The sequence below is a fragment of the Brienomyrus brachyistius genome, chromosome 9, assembly GCF_023856365.1.
Source record: "Brienomyrus brachyistius isolate T26 chromosome 9, BBRACH_0.4, whole genome shotgun sequence".
Taxonomy (NCBI): domain Eukaryota; kingdom Metazoa; phylum Chordata; class Actinopteri; order Osteoglossiformes; family Mormyridae; genus Brienomyrus; species Brienomyrus brachyistius.
This window is the reverse complement of record NC_064541.1, coordinates 12,528,221-12,552,739: the sequence shown is the minus strand read 5'-3', so window position 1 is coordinate 12,552,739 and position 24,519 is coordinate 12,528,221. Positions and strand designations below refer to the sequence as shown.

General features: G+C 45.0%; 1 protein-coding gene and 1 long non-coding RNA gene across 28 annotated transcripts in view; one reads left to right on the top strand and one right to left on the bottom strand.

Moving 5' to 3' along the window:
- The window catches only part of rims2a (regulating synaptic membrane exocytosis 2a), a 111,695-nt gene that overhangs the window by 70,111 nt on the left and 17,065 nt on the right, over positions 1-24,519 (bottom strand). For 18 of the 26 annotated variants that reach the window (XM_049024961.1, XM_049024948.1, XM_049024965.1 and 15 more), the window contains exons 2-4: positions 17,439-18,286; positions 2,071-2,282; positions 223-342 (exon numbers count right to left, since the gene is read on the bottom strand). In XM_049024961.1, coding sequence (XP_048880918.1) covers positions 223-342; positions 2,071-2,282; positions 17,439-18,189 — 1,083 coding nt within the window. In that variant the 5' untranslated portion in view covers positions 18,190-18,286. Of the gene's footprint in view, positions 1-222; positions 343-2,070; positions 2,283-2,407; positions 2,476-17,438; positions 18,287-24,519 lie in introns of all 26 variants that reach the window. The other 8 variants (XM_049024955.1, XM_049024956.1, XM_049024980.1 and 5 more) reach the window with 1 other exon arrangement.
- Positions 5,008-9,757, top strand: LOC125748611 (uncharacterized). Of its 2 annotated transcripts, none has more exons than XR_007399633.1 (4): positions 5,008-5,037; positions 5,936-6,066; positions 8,052-8,187; positions 8,500-9,757. It is a non-coding gene; the product is annotated as an uncharacterized LOC125748611 (long non-coding RNA). The 2 variants fall into 2 exon arrangements; XR_007399632.1 differs by lacking the exon at positions 5,008-5,037 and adding an exon at positions 5,423-5,506.

Below are 24,519 nucleotides of genomic sequence, written 5' to 3'. Positions count from 1 at the left end.
TATACGCAGTGTATATTCTTAAATACAAATATGTGAACTAACAAGACTAAAGTAATAAAAATAAAACAAAAACATCTTTAAAAATCATAATGATCTACTCCACAAGCAAGATTTATGAATTTGAATTTTCCAACTTACTGCCACGACAACAATAAAAATGAAAATTCCCCACTGGGTGAGTGGCAGAGCCCCACCCCTCATTCAGTGAATCACGGGTCTCACCTTCAGTCCTAGAAGTGCACCTGAGTCTCGAGGCACGCTCCCGTCCTTCATCCGCTTGTTTAGAAAGATCCGTCCAATCAGTCGATCCCCATCTTTGGACGGCTGCCAAGTCACCGGGTGCTGGGGGGGGCACAGCACACCCTGTGTTTTACAGCGTCCCCAGCTGGAGCATTTAAGAACAAATAGGGGGCAAATTCGGGGCAGGGATTCTGTTTATCATACTGGGATACACAGTGACCACACTAATTCTGCCTTTTACACACCATCTTGCGCTTTGTTATTCCTGTCAATGTGATTCTGGTTCCCTCATGATTTTGTAGCAGCATTGGGCATGTACAAGCTATGATCACACATCAGCCTCCTTGACTGTCATATTAATTAAAACTAGAAGAGATGACTGTTTCTCTGTGATTTATGGTTTTATAATCACATTAAAAAAATAAGCATTCTATCCAATTTGGTTGCTTCCAAATCGACTGAACACGACTGTCCAAATCAAACGGACAGCACATGCATCCTTCCGGCTAAGAAAAAGCATTCAGTGTGACTCTTACCCTAACCCTTGAACCTTCAGCACAGTATTTCCAAGACAAATAATCATTAACTTTCATAATAATTAATTATGAAATTATAAAACCTTGCAATTACACAAGAAAGGCATTTTCACGTTATTCAAGTGAATGAAACCATATATGCATATATATATGCATTTAAAAGCTTCTGCGGATTGTTGGTTTCCTCTGCTGTTCACATCCAGATTGTCTATGTTAATTTTCAATTGAGCTAATAACTGGGAGGGGGAGGCATAGTGCTTATGCTTTACTGCTTTTTAGAATCAAAGTACTGGAAGAATCAAGGATTCACAGCTAGTGTCTTGAATGTTTGACGGTGCTGCACATTTTTTTTGTCAATGTTTAGGCTCAGCGTTGGTCACAGTGACCCCACATATGGGGGAGGGTGACGGAGGCATGCAACAGTCCATGCAGACTGGCAAGCGGAGGGGAGTCGGCCCAAAATCCGCACCCCCGCCGAACAGCTCAGAGGCAGGTGGAGCACAGACAAAAAACCGCCGAAACAAATCCATAAAAGCAGGAAGGAGAATCACAATAAAAAAAGGAACGAAAAAATAAGTAGTAAAATGGTCACAGAACAGGAAATAAAACTCACAGAAATGACAGTGGAAGGGAAAAAAGAAAAACATAATTCTATCTATGCAAAACAAAATCCAGTCTTTCCCTCATAAAAAAATTAAAATAAAACAGTGTGCTTTGTTTTGATTTAGTTCTGAACCTGGGTGGCTCTTTGGGGGAAACGACGACTTTAGTGGGGTTGTAGGTAAGGGAGGGGGAGTATTTCATAAAAGTAATGGGACATCGGCCCGGGTGAGAAGTGTTCCCCGGAGGGACTCGGGATGTCATCTCCACTGCAACAACACAAAACTACTCAAAGAGACAGACATGCAGCTGGGGTACCCCACATCCCTGTGTGTCACGACAAACGTGACATGTCTCTAAATTTTGTTGTCTTTGTCATAGTCATTTAACAAACATAATTTAAATTGTCTTCGGTTTCTCAAAGCAAATTTCCACTGCAGAGTGAAAAGTCAAGTGAGCAAGAGGGTCCCCCACTTTCTGTTTCGGCAACGCCCCTGGGGGAGCTGCCGAAGATTAACTCTGATATCAAACAAAAGCTCAAAATATATATATTTTATAAATCAAAGAATAGAAAGAAAAATAGGTTTAAACAGCTCACCTAAATACAGTTAGTGACAGAGAGCAAACAAAGACCAGACGAATAGATAAATAAAAAAGATAAATAAACAAAATGCAGGCTAAATGGTCCAAGTACCTTCTCACTATGGCTATGCTCCTCATTTAGCGTTGTGCTACTGCATGTATCAACGCCAGAGTCTTTAACTTGGGGTTCGCACAATTCCAAGTCCTCTTCGAACGAACGGCCCCCAAAACGCACCGTTTTCTTTTGCCTCTCAGATAAGGTGTAAGCCGAGTCCGACAAAATTGCCTGCTCATGAGTGTTTCTTTTTCCCCTTTGACTGCCCCCTACAGGTGTGGGATAAAACAAAGAAAGAAAAAAACAGAAAAAAAACATGCAGAAGTGTAAATAAAACAAAGGAAACATGAAATGGCGAAGGACTCCGGACAGAGCAGGACTCCGCATGTCTCACCAAAGACATTGTGGAGGCCTCGCTGCCATGCCACCAAGCGTGGTCCCACCAGTGGCCATCCATATCTCCTGCGGGCGGGGGGTGGGGGGTCAGACACACAAGAGAGGACAGCAGAGGGCATGTGAGGAGGACAGGACAAGTCCATCGATGACGAGCTGACGTACAACAGCCACACACACACCCACGCACATGCATGCACATCTCCTTGGAAAAATGATTAAATAAAATGACAAGAAGCCAGCAGCTGCCGACCTCTAATGCTCCCCATCCTTTAATTGAAAAAGTAAATTAAATTAAAACAAGTAAGACAATATTCTGTGGAGCAGAGCATTTAAACATGGCTTTACAAAGCCATGCATCAAAACAGCTGCCTTTCAGTAGCAAAAATAAATAAAAACAGCAAACAAAACAGAGAGTCTTATAGCTGGCATTCAGCAACTTTAATGGCAGTGTGTGGTGGTCAAACCCCCCATGGATGCAAGAGCAGCCCACGCTTTAGATGTAAAAAAAAATGCCCTTGCCTCTATCTAAGCCGTTCAGTTTAACGACACACAAAGAGAATTTTATCCAGGAAAGGGGAAGAAAAAAAAACACTGGCTATACAGCTATAAAGATCAAAACCAACAGCTGTCCTCCAATCACATTTTACTATATTTTAGCAGGATGTCCGATTTATTATATACAGTACAAATGCATTTCCTATGAGAAATGTTTTTACAAAACACAAATAATCCCAGCATGTCTCTGAAATAGGAAATCGAATTAGCATAATTGCATAGTATTTTTTATGTTTGATGGAAGATAAGGGACCACATTCATTTCATATTGTCTTTAGTTCCTTTCCCGTTATATTTTAAGTATCTGTGCAGGCTGAGATAAGACCATTTCACCTTCAGTACGAGCTTTGAAACATTACTAATATTTAAAGATAAATATTTATTATACAGTCGTCCCTCGGCACTTCGACTTTCGCGGCTTTACTCTATCGGGGTTTTTTGTATATTCATTAAAAAGTTGATCGAGACAGTGAAAATGATACATCGCTACGCATCGGTAGCATCTTTGCTCTTCGTAATTAAATGTACAATAACAATAATATGATATTTGTAACGTCTGATATGTCTTATTTTGTAATATATTTTCTAATATATTGGGTGAATAAATAAATAATACGAGTGTAATTGTCAGCTTCCGGGATAGGCTCCGGACCTCCTGTCCACCAATCATAAAAGTAATGGTGACTAAAGGGTGTTATTTCATGTCTAATAATATTAAAAATCGTATTTAGAAGGGCGTAAACAGGTGTTCTATGCTCTGACTGCGAAAATATTAGATTTATAAATAAAGAATCCTACTTCGCGGAAATTCACTTATCGCGGTAGAGTCTGGAAAGGATTAACCGCGATAAAAGAGGGACGACTGTATTTTAAATGCAAACATCTGACATACATCCCCATTATTTTGGGATACTGTTTTATATTAGGTTGAGGCTAACAGACAGATAATTCAAATGTTGACAATTACATTTTAGTCAAAAACGATACCAAGAATCCTACTAGACCTCAAAATAGACAAGTACTTAAAAAACGCTGTTGGGCTGAAAAGCATTCCAAAAAACTGTATGCTGACGACACACACACTTAGAGAAAAAACACAATCGAAAAGTTAGAATTTGATGCTGTCTATAAGGAATGACGCACCGACTTCTTCAAATGGATAAAACGCAGACACCCGCATCACATACTGATCCCCAGCGTTAGTCAGGGAGACGCAGCCTGTCCAGATCACGTCCAGGGTGCTTCTGTTATAGCACCAGCAAAGGGAGAATCGGCACAGAAATAAAACAGCGGAGAGATGCGCTTGTTTGGCAGCCAATCCTGCGCACGGAGTTCATCTCCTCTGCAGTTCACTGTATAAAAGCGATCGCTCCAATACCAGCAAGACGGGATCAATAGAGGGCAGGTCCCGGGGTGAAACACTGACCCGCTCGCTGTAAACACTCATTTCTCACCTTTAAAACTCGACAGCGGGATGTGTCTGGGAGCATTAGTCTTTCGGATTACCTAAAAAAGCCGGTGTTTTGAAGGAATATGAAAGGAACCTAATAACTCGTGATGTCTGAACATGCAAACGTTTCAGGATCTACACTAGAGATAGGAAATATGAATCTGCTTTAACGATGTTCGCTTTAGACATAGAGAGGTCTCTCTAGGAATTTTTTCAGCATAGGGGTCTCCTTCTCCTACTTAAGGTTATTGTATATTTAAATATAGGCCTAATTAAAGAAACATACAATGTACATTACATTGTTGCCAGCTCTCACGCATCTAGCATGACACTCACGCCTTCAGACTCTCGCGCTCCCGCAAAAAAATCTTACCGTAAATTTATATTATTCCATCCACTATAAACCTAAAATTAGATAAGAAGCTTTGGGGCAGTTTGCAAGCTCTACAGACTATTTACTAAGTAATAAAACTATTACCTACATGTAAATGCGTCTACTGACTTGCATCTAACTGAAAATCTCACGCTAACAGTCTGGCTAAAGTTGGAAACCCTGATATTGTACATCAGTTTAATTAAATTATACTTGCCATAGTGACTTTTTCGGTCGTTTGAACGTTATGGTAAAGGCCAGCTTTACTCCTGACCGAAACGATCAATCACTCAGCGCACAGATCGAATCCGGAACCACTCATTGAACCAAATGAACAAATCGGTGCAGTAACCTAGATTATTTCGTTCAGATAAAATATACAAGTCTGATCTACGCAAATCCACAGAGGTGTGACAGCGTTATATAATATCTTAGGATATAAATATATAGCCTACTGCATATCTGCATACCATCTACTTTTAGTTAATTTATTATCTGTAATAAAATCGAGCACGGAAGCTGTAAACTAAATCTCGCTGTACCTGTGCAGCGACAGTTGTACTTGCGCAATGACAACGGTATTCTATTCTAATTTAAAATGTTTTCTTATTCACGAGGAAAAATTACATCTTAACCTACCATATAGTGACTAGAAAGCCGGAAGTTTCCTGTTACATCGGTGCTTCGGTTTTTGCGAAACACCTGAATTTGGCATAGAGGTAGGGTAAATATTTAATTTGTGTTGTTTTCACTCTCGGTTAATCTATACTGGAGAATCAAACAGAACGATCTATTAAATTATTAAATCTTTTAAATAAGCAGTAAATCAGTCCATGTTTAAGAGATTAAGGAGCTCCCTATTTAAATAGCCTAAATATCAGGGCAAAACACAAGCACTGTACGGTCTGATAACTAAAAACCATGAAATAACAAGCTAACCATTAATCCTCTCAAACCGCAGGCCTAACTAAAATAATTTCTAATACAGATACAAATCACCGTTTAAAAATGTCATTTTGTAGGATCACAGTCTGACCTACATAAACAGCGCAGACCGTATAACGGCTAAATTAAAAAAGGAGCTTTTGTTCTCAAAAAAATTAACGGTCACGAAATATTTTCCCGCCATATTTCCGCCGGTTCTATAGGATGAGGCGGCCGCGCGCGCCGGAGCTGCAGGTGAGCGCGCTCCCTCAGCCTGTTACTCAGCAGGCGGCAGTTCAGCCACCGCCGACTAGAGCCCAGGACAACAAAAAACGCACTGAAACCAAGGCCATCGGTAGGTACACTTATATAAAACATGCGATCAAGTTCTGCTGCGTCTGTCCGTAAGGTCGTGAGGAAAGACAAGGTGTTCCGGAGGAAAAGAGCACATCTGGATAGCTAACATTTTATTTTTAATGAGCTATACGAAATGAATACAAGAATATGGCCATGGAATGATCCCCAGGCCTTCAGCCCACGAGAAAAGATGCCGAGACCTCGCATTCCTAATAACACATGCCGGGCTTTTAGTAAACTTTATACGGTAAATTATATCCGAGTCAAATTTATGAGATTCAGAGAAGAATCTCAACTTGCGTAGACACGAATCGTACGGAAAACCATGTCAATGAAGTAAAATAATTCGGAGGGGATTAGTTTTACCTAAGGAGGTTCGGTGTATAGTTTGTAAAGTGATTAGTCTGACCGATTCGTTTGGGAGAAGAAACGTGTAATTCCCCCAAATTACCAGAAATAGCGGAGCTAAAACTAATCCAGTACGAATACTGACGTCAGAGTTAGCGTCTCAAAACCAAATGACAACAGAATTTTCATTTTTTGATAACCAAACTCTTTAAAATACTAATCAAGCAAACACCGCACAGTGCATTACAAATCGGTGTTCCTCAGTGGTGTGCTGCTCTGCACCTACTGAAAACCCTGTCGCAGAAAAGGAGGCAGATGTTTGTTGTCAGGCGTTTTTATTGAAAACTAAGTACCCATTCAAGCTACGTTTTTAGCGAATAAAATGCTGATTCCGTGATCAGAGAAAGAGGCGAGGCTTTATAGACATGTACTTATAACCGATACGACAATGCGGCCAAACGCTTAAGAGAGAGTTCGATACTCTGGGGAGAGCAATTTCAATATGAAGTTCTATTTTTTTGGAGGAACAAATGAAATGCACCCCCCCCCCCCCCGAATTCATAGGCCCGTGAATTCGGACTGGACTTCTATTATCCAAAGAGGTCCGTTTTCACTGAAATATAGAATGTTATTCGCTACTGGTTTTTACCGTGGAGGTTTGTAATAATTACAGACATTGCAGATTCGGATTAAAAATAACGGATCTTGAAGGTAATTGCGTCAATTACATTATGTCCCCAGGTAAAAGTAATCCCGTCCTAATAGGTCTTAAGTCTGCAAACTAAAGAAATTATGGACTAGAGAAATAGAATAACAACCAGAAGGTTAGGTTTCATATTAATATGGGGGGGGGAGGATTTTGTAGTCACGCTGTTTGTTTGTTTTTTATTTGTAAACTATTGCTGTTACAATTACAAAGTGAGATTCATCTTTCACAGCTGTACCGGTGCATGTTCCCCAACCAGGCCTAACTTGGTCTTCCCTAATATTGCAGTTTAAGGGTGGTACTGCTCCCCATTACACTGAACTTGCGGGAATTATTAAGATTATACACGTATCGCCTTAGGGTCCACTATAATGCTCCGTTACTCTCCTGTACCCTGTCTTCTCTCAAACATATATCCTAACTGTCCGGAAAAAATCATTAGGGCCTAGGCAATTTATATAAGTAAATAGAGGATTTATTGAATCTCTTCTTAGCAATTGCTCCATTCATAAATAGTGCTGGATGTTATGCCAGCACTGTTTATGAACAAGATGATTCTGAGTTTCTGGTAACTGAGTTGCTTACTTTATGGCATTTTCCAAATAACTGCCAGGTTTAGCTCCATTTTTCATGGACATCTAACTCATTCCTATGTCCTAACAGCAAACACAGTGGGATGAGAATTGTGACAGACACCGCTAGCTTATCAACATTGCTATTTGTGGTACGCTGTCAACTAACCAAGCTAGTTGCAGTTTGCAAATAAGATAATCTTTATGAAAATTGATGGATGAGGGACGATTAAATTTCACCATTTCTCTCAGTCTTTCATTGACTATCTGTTGGTTATGATACGAGGTCATCCATGAGTTGAGCTTACATTCAAAGCCGTGCAGTGCTTTCCCACTCACCGCTCTCTACGTCTGTAGTCTCTTTGCTTGCAGGTCGCCAAGTGAGTGTCTGCCCGCCAGGGGCACATTTCCCAACCATGTACGTTGCAGTTGTGCTTTTGGGACACACAGCCCAGAGCCGGAGTACAGAGTAAACCATTTTAATTAACGGAAGGTGAGGGTTCTCTAGGTGAAAACTGTCAGAAAAATCTGTAAATTATGTGATGAGATATATTTATGGTGTTTTTTTTTTTTTCTTTTTTGGAAACCAAACATTATGTTATAGCTAATATTATTGAGGGGGATAGTTTCCCTTGTCCCCGCCCCCTGAAATCTATGCCTATGATGGCAACCAAAGCAAACTAGATGAAAAGTACACTAATCATGTAGAACAGAGAAGTGTCTGGGGATGTAAATCCAGAGGCAAAAATTTGTTTAATGTAACAAACCTACAAGGGGAAATAACCTTAAAACTTGTGCCTAACAGGGTGAGCAACGACAAGACTAGGGCATACATGTTACTTAAGGAGGTTGCATAGCAGCAGATGCAAACATCCAAACACAGGTGAAAATGCAGCAGTGCTCGAAATGGACTGTTTAAATTTAACCAGGCCCCAGGGAGAGGAGTTGAGCCAAACTATATGTCACTGGCACAGGTGAAAAATGCAAGTTCTCGACTCCACAGAGCGCCCCCCCCCCCAGCACCAATTCCTTTTTCGGAGGTGATAAACTGTAAGCTGCATGAAGCCAAGACTCCCTGAAAGCAACACCCAGCACTGACCTGACACCTCAAAGTCACAGCGATCAAACCATGGAGAAGGAACATAAATCTAACCTCTGCTGCCCAAGCTAATCGGGGGGTGAGGAGACAGAGAGAGCGAGAGAAGCGAAGAAACAGAGCAAAGTGAGAGAATGAGAGAAAAAGTAGCGAGATGAAACGGAGAAATAAAGGCAAGGGATACAGAAACAAAGAAGTACAGAGGTAGAACAAGAGAAAAAGATTTGAGTGAAAGAAAAAAGGCAAGATAGCAAATGGAACGGGAAATGCATGTTATTCATTTTATTAAAAATATAATAGGTATCAAGCTGACAGATGGAAGCAATGTGAGGTGAAAAGAGAACAAGGCAGAGGGAGTGGACAGGAAGTGAATGGGTGTTCGAGGTTAGCCTGCGTCCTACATAACTTTAAGTGCTCCGAGTCTATTACAGAGTCTCTGAAGGAAGAACATCGGAAGGGAAACATACAATCCTACAAGGTTTCTAACAAGGACGTCGACAGCCCTGCTGTCCGGAGCACTAGGGCGACAGTGGTAAATGAGCGCTCACCGCCGCGAGGAAGCCCTACTCTAAGAGTACGACAGAGAATGGGGCCAGGCATCCCGAGCTGGCATACTTACGGCAAACTGGGGGTGGGGCGAGATGTCACCCAGGAGGGGATGCTGCTGTGGGCAAGACAAACTCTGAGAGGAAAAAATCTGTTTGGCTTTTACTGCAGGTTGAGATCCCGTAAGCTCTGATTATCTCCATTAATTGCTATTTGGGACTGATTAAAAAATTTTAGAAAGCGTTTTCTGTTCAGTTTTTAAAAATTGGATAGATCTGTGAGGTGGGCAGTTGATTGATCAATATGCATACAGCAGAACATTTAAAATTTTCTGGCAGAGTCAACTAAAACTGAAAAATCAGATTTATTATTTATGTGTGAAATGAACAATTTTCCTTGAATAAATTATTTTTTATCAAAAGACCAGAGCCAAATCCGGTTTACCTATTACCAACCAGGAGCTAAGGAAAGCACTAGTTTGTGAAAAAACATACTATCCATGCACTGCAATTCACAAATCCCCAAACCTAAACCTTGTGTTGTTCACAGTTAGTCTTAAAAATCATGGAAATGCTGTTTGATCCATATTCTAAAACATACACAAGTCACTGCTGTCAAAAAAATAATTGTTCCCCTTCATATTGTGTCACTAACCACAAAGCCAGTTTCAGTAAGAATAGCACTCCTTTTTCCTACATAAATGTAATCACAATTACTTGAAAAATATGCCCATGTTAATGTCAGTGGGGTTTACTAACTCTTTGCTTTTAATTGGAAAACCTCCCCTCGTCTGTTTATGCAGAGCGAGGCTGTCTTGTACAAACACACTTGGAAAAGCATTTTCCTGATTTGCTTATTTGCCTCTGAAGTCCCACTTCCTTGACATCAGACATGGATCGTAAGTGTGCGTCCCCCCCCCACCCACCACACTGTAAGCATTTCCCTGAGCCAGAATATCTCATGGTAACGCATAAAAAACTGCCTACATGATGCAGCTATGGGCCGCAATGGAACCTTGTTGTAAACCATTTGCTGGCACGCAGCTGAGAATTTTGGGAAACACAGTGGTCAAACAAAGACGGGAACTGACACAGCATTTGAAGAGGGTGAAAATCCTTATACTGCAAGTGTATTATTTATCATGTAATTTCAATAAGTCACCCCATGCAGGACAGTACCTCGCACAGCAGTTAAGGAAGTGGGCTGTTAGATTGGAAGCTGGACCCTCTCTCTCCTTCATTTTTACCCTGCTGACCTACCTTTCAAGAATGTGCTTGAATTGAATTAGAATAAATTGGTTGGGCTGTTTAAATATGAAAAAAACTGCACTTCACTGTTGGGAAGTAGATAATTTAATGGCATGTAAACATAAGGTCAATAAAGTCTGGTGTTAAGTGTTAAAAATGAGTCATGTTTACATGAATGAAAGCCCTGCTTTTAATCACTCCTGTGGATTTTTAAGCTGCTTGCCATCTCTCCGCAGCTGTTGTCCAGTTTATCTACTGTTCAACCCAACCCCCAACCTCCTCTTCTGATAGGGCCAGACAGATTCTCTGAATGCCAACACAAAACACATTGCCTCCTGGTTTAGTGAAAGCAGGAGACCACAAAATGGGCTCCAGACCACCTCCGCATCCCCCCCCCCACCCCAGTCTCCCACCACCTTCCATGAGGTTCTGTGGCTTTCTGGAGCAGGAAACTCATCAAGGCAACGGATTGCAGGCGTCAGCAGTCCCAGGGAACTCGCGCGCTGTGGGCTGGGGCCACTGATGGTGTAAAACGCTGACAGCAAGCGGCCACATCCGGGCCGGGCCTCATGGCCCACCACCCTTCCATCACTCTGACAACTCAATAAAAACCTGTGTAAACTATTAATTGGATCATTAATTATTAACACTGTTTTTGTTTTTTCTCACTGAGGTTTTGGGGACCCAGGTAAGTTTTGGGGACCCAGGTAATTATATTCACACAGATGGAAGTCTTTTCTGGAACCAAAACCTTTTTCCAGAACCAGGGACTTCCGTCATGTTCACACTGCAGGAACTTGGTTCAATTGTAGTTCCTCTGAGGCAGTTCCAGAACCCTTTTGAGTACCTACTCTAGACTAGGTACTTTTCATTCGAATATAAACTACTGCGGAGGCACTTACAACGATAGATTGCTCATTAGTTTACCACAAACACCAATGCTAACATAGAAATTACGCAGAAATGTAAAAAAAGATGTAGTGGAGCAAAAATTGAGGAGATGGAATTATTTTTCTACCCCAATTACATTTCATGCATCAATTAATACATTTTTTGCTTGTGTCTCCATATTTGGACATCGGATTGATTGCTAACCAATATACTTTGTCTAATATTCATGGGTGCCAGTGGTGAAATTTGCCAGCACTATTAGTGAGATAACTTTACATTGTTTTTTTATGCTGTTGAAAATGATCTGCTGACCATGTTGCGGGTCAAATACGTAAAATATAAATTAAATTAAAAAAAAATTGTGATTGCTCATTTACCACTGTCACTGGTAATAATTTTGAATAAAAGCAATACCTAGCGAATACCTAAAATCTTAAAAACACACTGATATAAATCGTCCCCAACATGATTATTGCATGTCTTTTTGCACCTTTTACATTCAGTAAAACAGTAAAAAAAAAATAAGACTAACTGATTGCTTTTACTACAATTCAGGTCAAGTACATTACTTCACTGTATAGTAGCTGGACCCACTCAGAAACCCTGTGCTACCTGTCAACCTCTATTTCAGCTACCAGAAGTCCAGCCCCGTTTCTCCACAGCTCTTGTACCACACCGGCCACAATCAGTGGATTTCATCTGGGCTTGCAGCATTTCCTTCATTAACATGTGTGCCTCAAGGGTTAAAGAGCAGAATCCCTTTTGGGCCCTCAAACCAATGTCCTGAAAACTCTAGGCCTCCTGGTTTTCTTTTGAACTACAGAATCAGAGCCTGTGGGGAGGGTGGAGGAGTGAGATCTGATCTCTGACAGTCTGTGATCTTGGTGCTCCAGACGTTCTCTTAGAGATGTTCCTCCCACCTGACAAAAAAATCTGCACGGCTCCATCTGTTTCTGCAGGATTTCAGAGAAGTCTGTGGAATGAGGGACTAAATGGACCTTATTTTCATAAATAAATGAAGCTCATCTGGCTTTCTGCTTTTCATACATTTGAGTTACCCTTTAAGCAGTTACAGAGCAGCATGTCTAGACTGAAGCAGTCAGATCTACTACGCTGCCCAGTTCTGATGTGAACCATTTACTCTCCAGCTGAAACGCAGCTTCTCAAGTATGAAAGGATTTAGCACGGAGAGGCAGCATAAGCGGAGGCAAGATGGGCGCATACATGTCCACCCGACGCACAAGATCCGCTCCCTCAGCTGAAAAAGGCTGTCATGTGACCACACACGTGGGATCTGACGTGGAGAACAGACGGAAAGTCTCTGAGGGGGGCTGTGGACCCTGGAAGGAGGATCAGTGCCCATTAGGCCAACAGACCTTTCACACCTATGTTCCCCCGCCCCCAATCCACCTCCACACGGTTTAGAGAGCACAACACGATGCCTTCTTGCCCTGCCAATAAACGGCCATTATTCATGTCCCCCCCCCCCCCCAAGCACCTAGCCACTCAACCATCTCCTTAAAACTGCAACTCGCTGACGAGTCACATATGGTGGAAAGGTGCCTTAACCTCCGCTTTTCCCCCTTCTTTCTCTTCTAGAGGTGCATATTGCGTGGCATGTCCATCCTTCACCTCCGTGTCAGCTGCTCGCGTCACATGATGCCCCCGCAGGGGTTGGCCACTACCCTGGCAGACCTGGCACACGCTGCTCTTTGCAGAGGAGCATCGGACGTCACGTTTGATATGTGGTCTGGAGTCGCAACCTTCATTCACAAAATGAGCCTTTTACTCAGCTGCCTGACAGCTGGGCATGCTCACACAGCAACCTTCAACGGTACCATGCAGACTTTTTAGTGGCAGGTACTCAAAGGCTTTGACACATTAAAGGGGCACCCCCACCCCCCCCACATGCCTGACCTTCAACGCAGCACCAGCCACATATATATTTATACATATCCATCTTCCAGATAGTATGGCATTGTTTTTCATTTACGAAAGGCAGACAGGCATCGCATATAAGACTGTGCACTGATATTCTTCTTGAATAATGCATGAATCACATTAGATAACAGTTAATGAATTAAAATTCAAAACGTATAAAAATTATAAATTGCATTTTGGGAAAATTCAACTGCTGCAAAGCAGACAAAAATGATTAACACCCCCGCAGAATAAAAAGAAAGATCTATATGGATGTTTCCTGCTAACAATCCAACTTTGATTAAATAATATTTTCTCCATATTAGACTACGCTGTTTGTGGTAGTTTTGACAGTAACTAAGCCTGCACCCCCCCTCGCCTCCCAATCCCGGTAGTACGACCTGACATATAGCCAATGCGATTTTGACACCACCGAGACGTACAGCACTGGGTCAATCCCGTCAAACACGCACACGGCCTTTGGAGCACGCGTGTACACGGGGTGTAGTGACGGGAGTCAAACGTGTCACGCACTATAGCTGTCTGTGCAGAGGCTCCCAAGACGCCCTAAATCATGTGAACGGGGGTTCATAAATTGTTTAGAAAACCAACTGGGACAGAGCCTCCCCAGAAGTGTGGCAAGCACTGGGAGGGAGGGATTTTAAATCCTGTGAAGTGTGCGACATCTCCATCACTCCCCATAAGAGGGACCTGCCTGCATACAAGCCGCTGAGAATCATGTATGACGGGAAGCGAATCGGTATTCTCACTCCAGCTTCCCGACAGCCCGTTCACACACCAGAGCACCCTGACTCCCGGCTTTCTGCCTGTCACATATTCTCCTGAGTTTTGGTCCATAGCAGTGTTTAAAACAAGGAAAGCCCAGGTATTAATAATTAAACAGACCTCTCCCCTTTTGCAGGAGGACAGGGATGGTTATGTAATGATGGCAGGCAGGGATGGTCCCATGAGCCTCCTCTGTTTCTCCTCACTAAAACCCGCCAGGACTACCTCCTCCCCCATCCTACCTTTTCCTTCATCTCGGCACTCCTTATCTGTCTAGTTCCTTTCCCCATCTTCCCTTCTTCCAGTATTATTCCTCTCCCTTTCCTTCCTTCCTTCCTCCTATCTCCATCCCTTATCTCTCCTTTTCCCTGCTGTATTTCTTATTCTTACCCCCTTCCTTCCTTATCTCTCTCTTTACTGCTTTGCTTCTTCCTCTCTTGCCTCCTTCATCTCTTTTCCCCTACATCCTGTTTGCGCCTTATTTCTCCCCTCTTCTCCCAACATTACCGCCTCCCTCCTCCCTGCCTTCGTCCTCACCGCTGCCTCCATTTGTCCTCCTCTCTCTCTCTCTCTCTCTCTCTCTCTCTCTCTCTCTCTCTCTCCACCCTGTCTCTTCCTCCTTGTCTCCGTTCTGTCAGCCGTGCTTCACTCAGCCAGGTGGGAGGCTGCACTCGCGGCTTTGACAGCAAAATCAATTTGCACTTACAACAAACAGCGGCAGCATTAAGCTGTCAGCCTGCACATAGCTCACGGGACCCGCGCGCACGTTAATTCTGCAGGAAACCTGCTCTTGTCTGCCGCCTTTCTGTAGCAATGCTTGCCCGTGTGTGTGTTTGTGCGCATGTGTGTGTGCACACTCACACATGCTTGCATGTCCCATAACCATTTTCTCTGAGGAACAGATCGTGAACAGTGGGGGGGGAAGGGGGAGATTTCACTAATCCCATCAACAACAAGCGACCGTGAATGTGACGAATTTTCCCCACACATGAACCTCTAACGGGGGGCTAACAAAACTTCCTTCACATAGCAGAGCCACGTGCATGCAGCAGCAGACCCTGCTCTCCATGCGTCCTGATGCGAATCTCGAAGAATCCAGCATATAAATGGAAAGTCATCTTCCAGCATCTCACCTCACTGCTAGGGCTGGCGCACCACGCAGGTGGCAGAGAGGGACGTTGCGTGTGCTTGGTGACATTCGTGACACGCTCTGGGAAGCCACTGTACTCACAGGGGTTAACCCTCTCAGCACCAGAATGACTCAGAACTGAGCTTACTAGCAGGATTGTTACAGGGCTAAGGATTTCAAGGATATCTGGACAAAACTGGTTAGCTGACTGCCAGTAAGTGCAAGGTGGGGCAGGGCCCTGTATGCTAATAATTATAAACATCTAGCATCAGCACTTTAAGGTATGGCTGGACTAGCCTGCCTGCACCCCGAAGACGACACAGCAGGGGTCGCTAATATGTTCCTTCCAAACGTTCCATTAATTAACGTGAAACCTATGTCCGCACTTGCGTAACACTGCTGCAAAGCCCAACCCCCCACCATTCAAAACAGGCTCACAGCCAGGTTACGTAACAAAGTCTATCAGAGCGGACTGTGCGGTCGTGGGAGAGATCCGACCCCTGCCAAGGGCGCCCCCTGCAGGGCAAGGAAAGAAGCAGGTTTACACAAGATGGCAATCATGAACACGCATTCATGACCAGGTTCACGCACACTCTTTGTGTGCTTTCACTTTGTACACATTCATCCACACATGCTTGTCTGCATACGCTCGTCCATACACATCTAGCCAAAGGGGAGGAGCTATGAACAGCGGGGGAAATACTGAAGTGGAGTGATGAAAAAAGACACAGACAGACCTTCAGACACCATGAGAAAGAGGATGAATTATCTCAGGATGATACAGCGGTTCATACAGACATTGTTACACACACAGTACAGCTAGATTCCAGGCTAATTGAAACAACAGAGAGGCAGTAACAGTTACACGTAAAACGTTTTTTTCTTAAACAAAAGCAACAGTATCTGAAAGGGTGTCAGGCTCCAGTTTTGGCTACACTGTTATTCTAAAACTTAATTAGAATTTATTTAATGAATGAACTTTTTTTGCTGTTGACAGAGCTACACAGTCACGCAATTTAAATTAATGTAATTCTTCAAAGGTGTTAAATCTGTAATGAGGGACAGGGGCTGTGTTCTTAATGAGATAAGTTTCCTTTATCTGATTCTTCGTGGAGTTCAAACAAACTTGAATAAATTAGTATTGAACTTAATTTGGTTAATTATTTGTAGCCTTTTTAATTACTTAATTCGAGGGCTAAGTTAACGAATAAGGAAAGTCAATTATAAGAAACACATTACTTATTCACAAAATTTTAAAGAAACACAAAATTTCTTCATTATAAAGCATTCTCAGAAAGCACAAAACATTTTACAGAGCCTTAACTTTATTTAACTATGCAGTTTGATCAATCCACAGCTCAATCAAAGTGAAAAGCTTCATTCATTAATTAGTTAAGAGCCTGGCTGGAAGCGAATCCAGTCTGTCCAGACGTACGGGGGCCTGACACCCCTGATCTATGGGCAAACATACACACACTATATTATCACAGACAGAAGAAACCAACTCAAAACACCAATCTGGATTAAAGACATTTTAGTTATTAAATTGGATTAATGATATTTTAATTACTAAACGCAACTGAAACAAAACTGCTTTAATTCACATCAAGGGAGGTGTCTGACTGCAGGGTTTGTCTTACAGGTATCACATACAGGTTCAATTGGCTCTCAGATTGAGACATGAATTTCTGCAGGATGGAGTAGTGGGTGTATCGAAAGGTGGGCGGGTCATATAGAAAGGTGGGCGGCCCATATCAAAAGGGGGGCGGGCCATATCAAAAGGGGGGCGGGTCATATCAAAAGGTGGGCATGTCGAAAGGTCATTTCTATTGACCGAAAATGCTGTCAATAAACACGATTTCAGAAAGACCAGACATATAGGTCAGGTAACGACGATTAACAGACATCTATATTACTGCCATACTTCCAATAAGTGCAACTACATATGTGGTTCCACCCACTTCGCCTCTACTCCTGTCAACACGCCCACCTTTCAGCACACCCACAAACTATTCAACATGCCCATAAACCTTTCGACACGCCCATAAACCTTTCGACACGCCCACTACTCCAGCTTGCCGAAACCTATACCGGCTCAGATCAGCGGCGGGGGGACAGAACTTTCGTACCTTTCTCGCTCACTGATTCGCTCTCAATCTCCACGTCCTCGCAGCTGGTGTACTCCGGAGTGGTGGCCAGCTCCTCCTCCGAGCTGCTGAAGGACAGCTGCCGCATCTTGCCACCCCGTTTGGCCTTGTGGGGCCGCGGCGGTGGCGGCCGCACCGACTCGGACTGGTCGGAACTGAGCGAGTCGTTGCGGAGCATGCTCTCCATTTTCTCCCGTTTGCTTTTCCGCATGGCGGAGCCGGGGTCCAGGTGGTGGTGCTGTGGTGGGGGCCGGCGAGCGGGACCCCCCAGCCCCCGCCGACCCTCCCCAAGAACAGGGCTCCGGTGGGGTGTGGGCGGGCTGTGGCGCCCAGGCACAGAGGACGTCCTCTCCACCGAATACGAGCGCGTTCTCTCAGCCGGGTGTAGCCGGCTCGATGGCTCGTCCATTTCGGTGTAGGCCAGTGACACGTCGCTATGACGACGCTCGTGCCGTGCCCGTGACACCTCGGCATGCATGCGCATCTGCTCCTCGTATGGCTGCGGTTTTACCGGGTAGCGTGCCAGGTTGGGGTCACTACGGTAACGTGCCTGATACTCTTCCTCCCGCTCACCGTGTGGCCTGTCTACCTCCTCCTCCGGCGGGTAGTCCTGCCACCGTCCCCGCCGCTCCTGGTATTCCAAGCGGCCGTCCTCGGCATCCTCGTATGGCCACGAGCCCCGTGGTCCCCGGTGGGGGTCCCGGTCCCCATAGTCAGACGGCGATCTGGGCATCCCGCCGTCCGCCGGGGCATACTGTGAGTGGTCCCCCCTCTCCTCCCTTTGGTCGTATTTTTGGTTTGAATCCCTGGATGCTGATGGGCTTCTTTTCCTGTAAATTAAAGAGAGGCAGCCAATCAGTACTCAGCTTGATTTTTTTTAAAAAGAGCCATTGGCAGCAACAGGAAAAAGCCAGAGTATAAGGACATATTCGTAATAATTTAAGATTCTTTCATGCAGGTAAAAGGAATTAAAGAAAAACTTTTTCTCTGGGGAGGTCAGTAACAAGAAGTGGAACGAGAATAAAATATTTCATTCTCTTTGATGTTCAGTTAAACTAGATTTTTAAATAAAATAATCATTTAATTAATCCTGGCATCATCCACAAAACTTCTACATGGAGAAATGTTTGGCTGTATTTAGAGAGCTCAGGGGATCTGGATTTTACTGAAATCTGGGGTGAATGAGGAGAGCTACAGAAGTCTCCCCTCCTGCTGAGAGGAAGGACCGTGACACACTCTGTTGAAACAGACCATACTGGCCTGCAGGGTGGCGACAGCAAAGGGAAGGAACAGAAGAATGGCCTCACTGCACGACACCAGCAGTGATAAATCCCACTGAAAATTAAAGGCCAGACGCCACCAACAAGAAAATGCCAGAACTGCTATTTTCTCCTTGACTTCTTGGTACTATAGATTTGGTTACTCCTCGTTGCATTGGAAACCATGGGGCAGTCAATTCATTACCAAGAACCAAATCGGCTGCGTGGGTGGCCATCCCATCCTCCCCCAGCCCGCAGCAACCCTGACACATCCAGAGCAAAGGTGAGGTGTATCCAGCGAGTCACAGCCAAGGAACTGCCTCTTCTTGTGTCTAGAGGCCTCCTTCCTCGTCCAACCCAGGCACTTCTCATTCGCCGCCTGAAGCCGCTCCCGCAGCAGCAGAGTCTCCTCAGGCTCAGCGCTTGCATTTCACCACTGACATCTTTAACCTTCAGAGGCATGGATTGCAAGGTTGCTCTCAGCACAGTACCGGTCCGGGCTGATGTGATGCCCTGAGACACCATCACCGGCAGCGCCTCCTGTCTGAGGCAAAGTGAATTTGGCTGGCAGGTCAGCACCACCCTCACATGGTGGCATCCTAGGCAGCCACCTATATCGTTTACAGGATCGACCGGCCCTGACAGACCAATGGGGTCCGGACATTGGTTGAAACTAGAATAGTCACTCGGAACTGTGGCAAGACCCAACACTGAAATGGATCAATACAACACAACCAGACAATATATCACTAATCTGTAAAAGAGTACTTTGTGATTTAACACAAAGATATAGAATAACACAGAAGTTCACAGAACCATCCTGTACATTACACGATGAACACAACATGGACATGGACCCTTCTGATGCCACTTAAGTCAGTTTGTATGTGCTAACTACTTCATATATCCTAATAATTGCACAGAGTATAAATGTCAGTCTAGTTGCATATGTGCAAGTAGGGGTCAGTGTGTTTGTGTTTGAAAGATTCTGCGGGGTGTTTTCTCACATGTCAGCAATGACAAATACCAGTCGTAATGGACATTTTCTGTCCGGGGGGGGGAAGTAGGTGGGTTTGAGGTACATCGGAAGTCCATGTCTAGTTATGAGCGATGTCCCTAAGGTTGAACACATTAGGAAAAACATTATTAATGAGCTAGTTTCACCAATCACCAGATGAGGGGAGGTCCACCTAATTCGGCCTCTTTCACACAGCCACCTGCCCGCCCCCCCCGGCCATGTCCACTCCATGCCCACCTCATCTGAGGCATCAACGCAAAAGCCAAATTTCACTGCAGGCATACAATAATCACAGAGCGCAGCACTGAAACTCCTCTCCTTGATATTGCATCACATGGTAACTGGCATTACAGCAAATTTCACACACTATTAGTAAACCCAAACAACAAGGCTGTTTGTGCTTTTTCTTGTGGGTCGATACTTAACTTACAGCAGAGACAGAACTAACTGACAGAATCCTGCAGAACCAGGGAACGTTCAGACTGGCCAGGTTATGTCAGCCAGCTGCCGCCCAGGTACATTCTTCTGGTCTGTGGGGTTGCCAGCAGCCAGCAGCTACCTGGCTGATTTGCAATGCGCCTGAGAAAGTAAACCTGTGCGGTTGCAAATCAGAGCGGCCTCCACAACTTGGCAGGCCATGAACGCAAATCCAGAAATGACCCAAAGGGAAGAATGGAGAAAAACTGAGATAAAGCTACTCAAACATTACAATAAAATTTTTTACAGTTCAAGTGTCGGTTACATAAATTTCTCAGCTAGGAGAAGAGTAAGACACGTGACACTTGGTCAAATGATTTATGTCATGATACTTGATCCTGAGTCAAAAGATGCAATAAATATGACGACTTATAAATCAAAGGGCTGTTGAGCGGCAGTCCAGCACGGAGGAAGCGAACTTCCCCCACGTTGGACAGAATAGATGGCCCGTGGGGGGCGCATACGTGCACGATCCATCACAATCACAAACCCCACACGGGCCGCTTGTGCGGATGCCGACCTGACGCCCGTCACTTTCAGCCAGTCCCTTTGTCAAAAGTGTGCCGTGGGAGTAGGAAAGACAGGGAATAAAAAAATGAAAACAGTAATAGCGTTTTTTGACAAAAACGTTTTTGAAGCGTCGCCTTAATTTTATACATGACAACCTTGCATAAATTTCCACGCGGCTCATTAATCGCGTACAGTGCTGTTCCTCGGCGTTCTCTGCTTCATGCCCCTTTCTATTGGCTAACTCAGTGGGCTGTTAATAGGATTCCCTCCCTGCCCTCTGGGTAACTTCTCCAGTTTCAACTTTGCTTCATATCCAAACACACACCCTCTGTACCACAAGTCCAGGGACTGCTGCCCAGGACACAAGGCCCTTTCTGCTGTAGAAGTCTGAACTGAAAAATCAAGGCTCCTGTCCCTTTAAGAGAGACCATGCCCCACCCTTTTCTGGGCATGGTTTATTAGAGCCAATGCAAAGGATGCGACACTAAGTGGTGCCTTTCAAGCATCAATTCAACCACAGTGTTCCAGTCTCACCAGGGGAAAGTGCTTCACAATGAACCCACACGGTCTGGCACTCAGTCAGAGGTTTGTTTCCAAGCAAGGCCACCCAATGTTCGCCCTTCTCACCCGCTCGGCTGTTGTTTTCAGGTGGAGCGACAAAACCACAGTATGTCAGTGAAAGCCGAATAATCGATTTCACTTGAAAACGACGTGAGGAAAGATTTTAATGGCCAAAAACGAATGGAGAAAAGAGGAATCCCTGCAGGATCTACAGTCAGATGGCACACAGCATCCAGAGGGTGGCATCCTGACCCTAACAGGGGGCAAGAGGAGGGACAAGGGGCCTGACAGTGGCTAATGAGCTTCTTCACCGTGAAGCTCCCTTTGGACCATTGTAATCAGGGAGAGGCGAAGAGCATCAGGGGTGCCCCCCTCCACAATGCTTCCCCAGTGTTCAGAGCTCAGAGCGTTTTCCACTCATTCCCGCCTCAACCATCCGGTGCATCAGCCGCACGTGTCTGGAGTGGAGGGCGTGTGGCAATGCATAATTCATGGATGGCCAGACATTAAGAAAGGAATCGATCAGAGGGAAAAAACAGCAAGGCGACGTGCAGCGGTGCCAGGGTGGGAGGCCAGGGGGAACCCTGGGGGCTGCGCAGTCCCACGGGCCGCTAAGGCATGTGACAGAGTCACGCGCCCAGTGTTTTCAGCACAACAGGGCATCGCACACCCATGAGACCTTCTCAATATCAGTCATCCAGCAAGGCTTTCACCCAATTCAGTACAAAAGACTAGCAGACAGTCAGAACTCAGGGTGATTTCTCACTGAAAACTCATTGCAGTCCTTCATCGAGGATATACTACTGTGCTTCACTACGAACTTGTAAAGGTCCATCATTAATCCACGGCGGTCTGTCAGTAGAAATTTGTAAAGGTCCTTCACTAACCCACTGTGATCCTTCAATACAAATTCACAGAGGTCCTTTACCACCACAGTGCTTCAGTACAAACTCATCGAGATGCTTCATTAATCTACCATGGTTCTTCAGTACAAAGGTCCTTCACTAACCCACCCCAATGCCACAGTGCAAATTCAGAGAGGTCCTTCACTGTGGTGCTTCAGTATAAATCCTACAGTACAGATCCTTCACTTCACTAGCCTATTGCAGTCTTTCAGTAGAAACTGCTAGAGGTCCTTCACTAACCCTATACAGTCTTTCAATACAGGTCCTTCAATAAAGACTCCTTGCAATGGTTGCTCATTTGCAGGGCCTCCAGTCTAGCTATCCCTGTCAGTGCCTGACAAACCTTTGGTGGACCTTTAAAAGGACACTTTATGTGACCTGATGCCCGTCAGCTAATGATGGAGCAGCAGCAGCTGAATATTGCCAGTAGGGCTGAGGAAGATTTTGCCAAAGCGGGCAGTGGGGGGCCAGAGGTTGAGGGGCCAGGCTTTCTTTGTCATGTTAGACCCAGGAGACCAGAGCTGAGAGTGTGTGTGTTTTTTGGCCTTGCATCCCTGTTGCTATTGCCAGTATTATCATCTCCCAGCAGATGTTACTGTCCTCCTGTCCTGGGTAAGAGGTGAGAAAAAGAAGCTTTGGGCTCTATGGCACAATCCACTGACGGCCAACCTGCATTCATACCAGGAGTGACGCCCCTTCCATGTATACTGGTCAGATTTACGTCGCAGCAAGGCAGGGGAACACCTCTACGAGGTTACAGGGTCACCACAACCTGCTCTCCAGTGACTGCTACGCCTCCACCATGAAACGAATACCTCCTGGTTTCCCCCCGAAATTCTGCAGGGGCGATGCTACACCAGAGCTAAGGCGCCCCGCAACCTGGTCCCAAAGCGAAATGCAAGACACCAACCTCAGAGGCTTTTTTTGGATAGATAAGTAGTTGAATGGATGGATGGATGATGGATGGATGGATGGATGGATGGAAGTCCAACCATATACAATGATAAGTGCATAGTGAAACGAGACAGCGTTCCTACTGGACCACGGTGCTACGTATGACACTACACAGGACTACATGAAGTGTGCAAAATGTGCAAACATTACAAACGACAGTGCAGACACAAGACAATAATGGATAATAATGGAGCAAAAATGTTAATGGATAAGAGGCAGAGCAGAGCAGTGCTACTGGTATACAGTACAGATGGATGTTAAGTGCAACAGTGCAATGGGTTGTGCAAAAAAACTAAAAGTTGTATGAAAAGTTCTTGAGGTAGTGGAGCATATAAAGGTGTGTGTGTGTGTGTGTGTGTATCAATCCAGTCTCTGATTGGATGGATGGATGGATGGATGAGCCCAGTTCATGATCCCACCCATGCCGTGTAAATGGCTTGGAAACCGTGCCACAATGGACAAGAGCGAAAACTCAGAATGCAGTTAAGTGCGTTACCCATTAGTACGCCTTTCAGGGTGCAGGAAACAGATTGTTGTTTCAGCTGCAGACAGAGAGAGAAGGCTGGGGCGATGACTAATTGTACCAACTGTATTTAAAAAAGCATCGTCTTGACGCCGCTATGCTTCCAGGCCGACATGCTAATTACTGTAGCTTCCAGTGACCCAGTAAAACACAGCGAGGTGTCTTCAACAGTCTCCGAGTGGCGCTCTCGCCATGTCTGCCATCGACGCGGCCGCCCTGCCAGGTTCTCCCGACCGACCCACTGCCCCCCCTCCCCCCCTCCCTTAGTGCTGCACAGCAAAGGAGGAGAGCGGAATGCAAATGAGCCTCTTGTCGGGTACATGGCGTACCTTCGTCGCCATGGGGGTGAGTGCTACGGGGGGGAGGGGTGAGATATTCTCTTCACCTAAGCAGACGTCAAAACAGAAGGAAGTGCTTCACATCGGGGGGAAACATTTTGTTCCCCGGGGGACCCAAATGAAGACGAGAGCTTGGAGCGGAGTGCCTGAGTGAGGGGCATACACTGGCATGGGCTCGGGCTCGGGCACACGCACAGACCCGCGCGCGGATAACGAGGTGGGGCGAGCGCGCGTCTGCCTCTGCTGTCACGTCGGGCAGAGGAGCAGGAGCGAGCGAGACGTTCAGATCTCACACCTTCCATCACAACGATCCGTCCCGCCTTGAAAAACCTCAACACGGCTGACCTTAGAGACACACGGATCCGTTCCAGAGAGTTCCGGTAACTCTGCTGTCGCTCGCTCTAATTAATCAGACGTCTCCTCCTGCTCATGTGCTTTTAATGCCGTGTGATGATACTACTTCCTGATGCAAAGATGTGGGACAAACAGTAATATATTTATCTGTTTGTTCCGCAAAC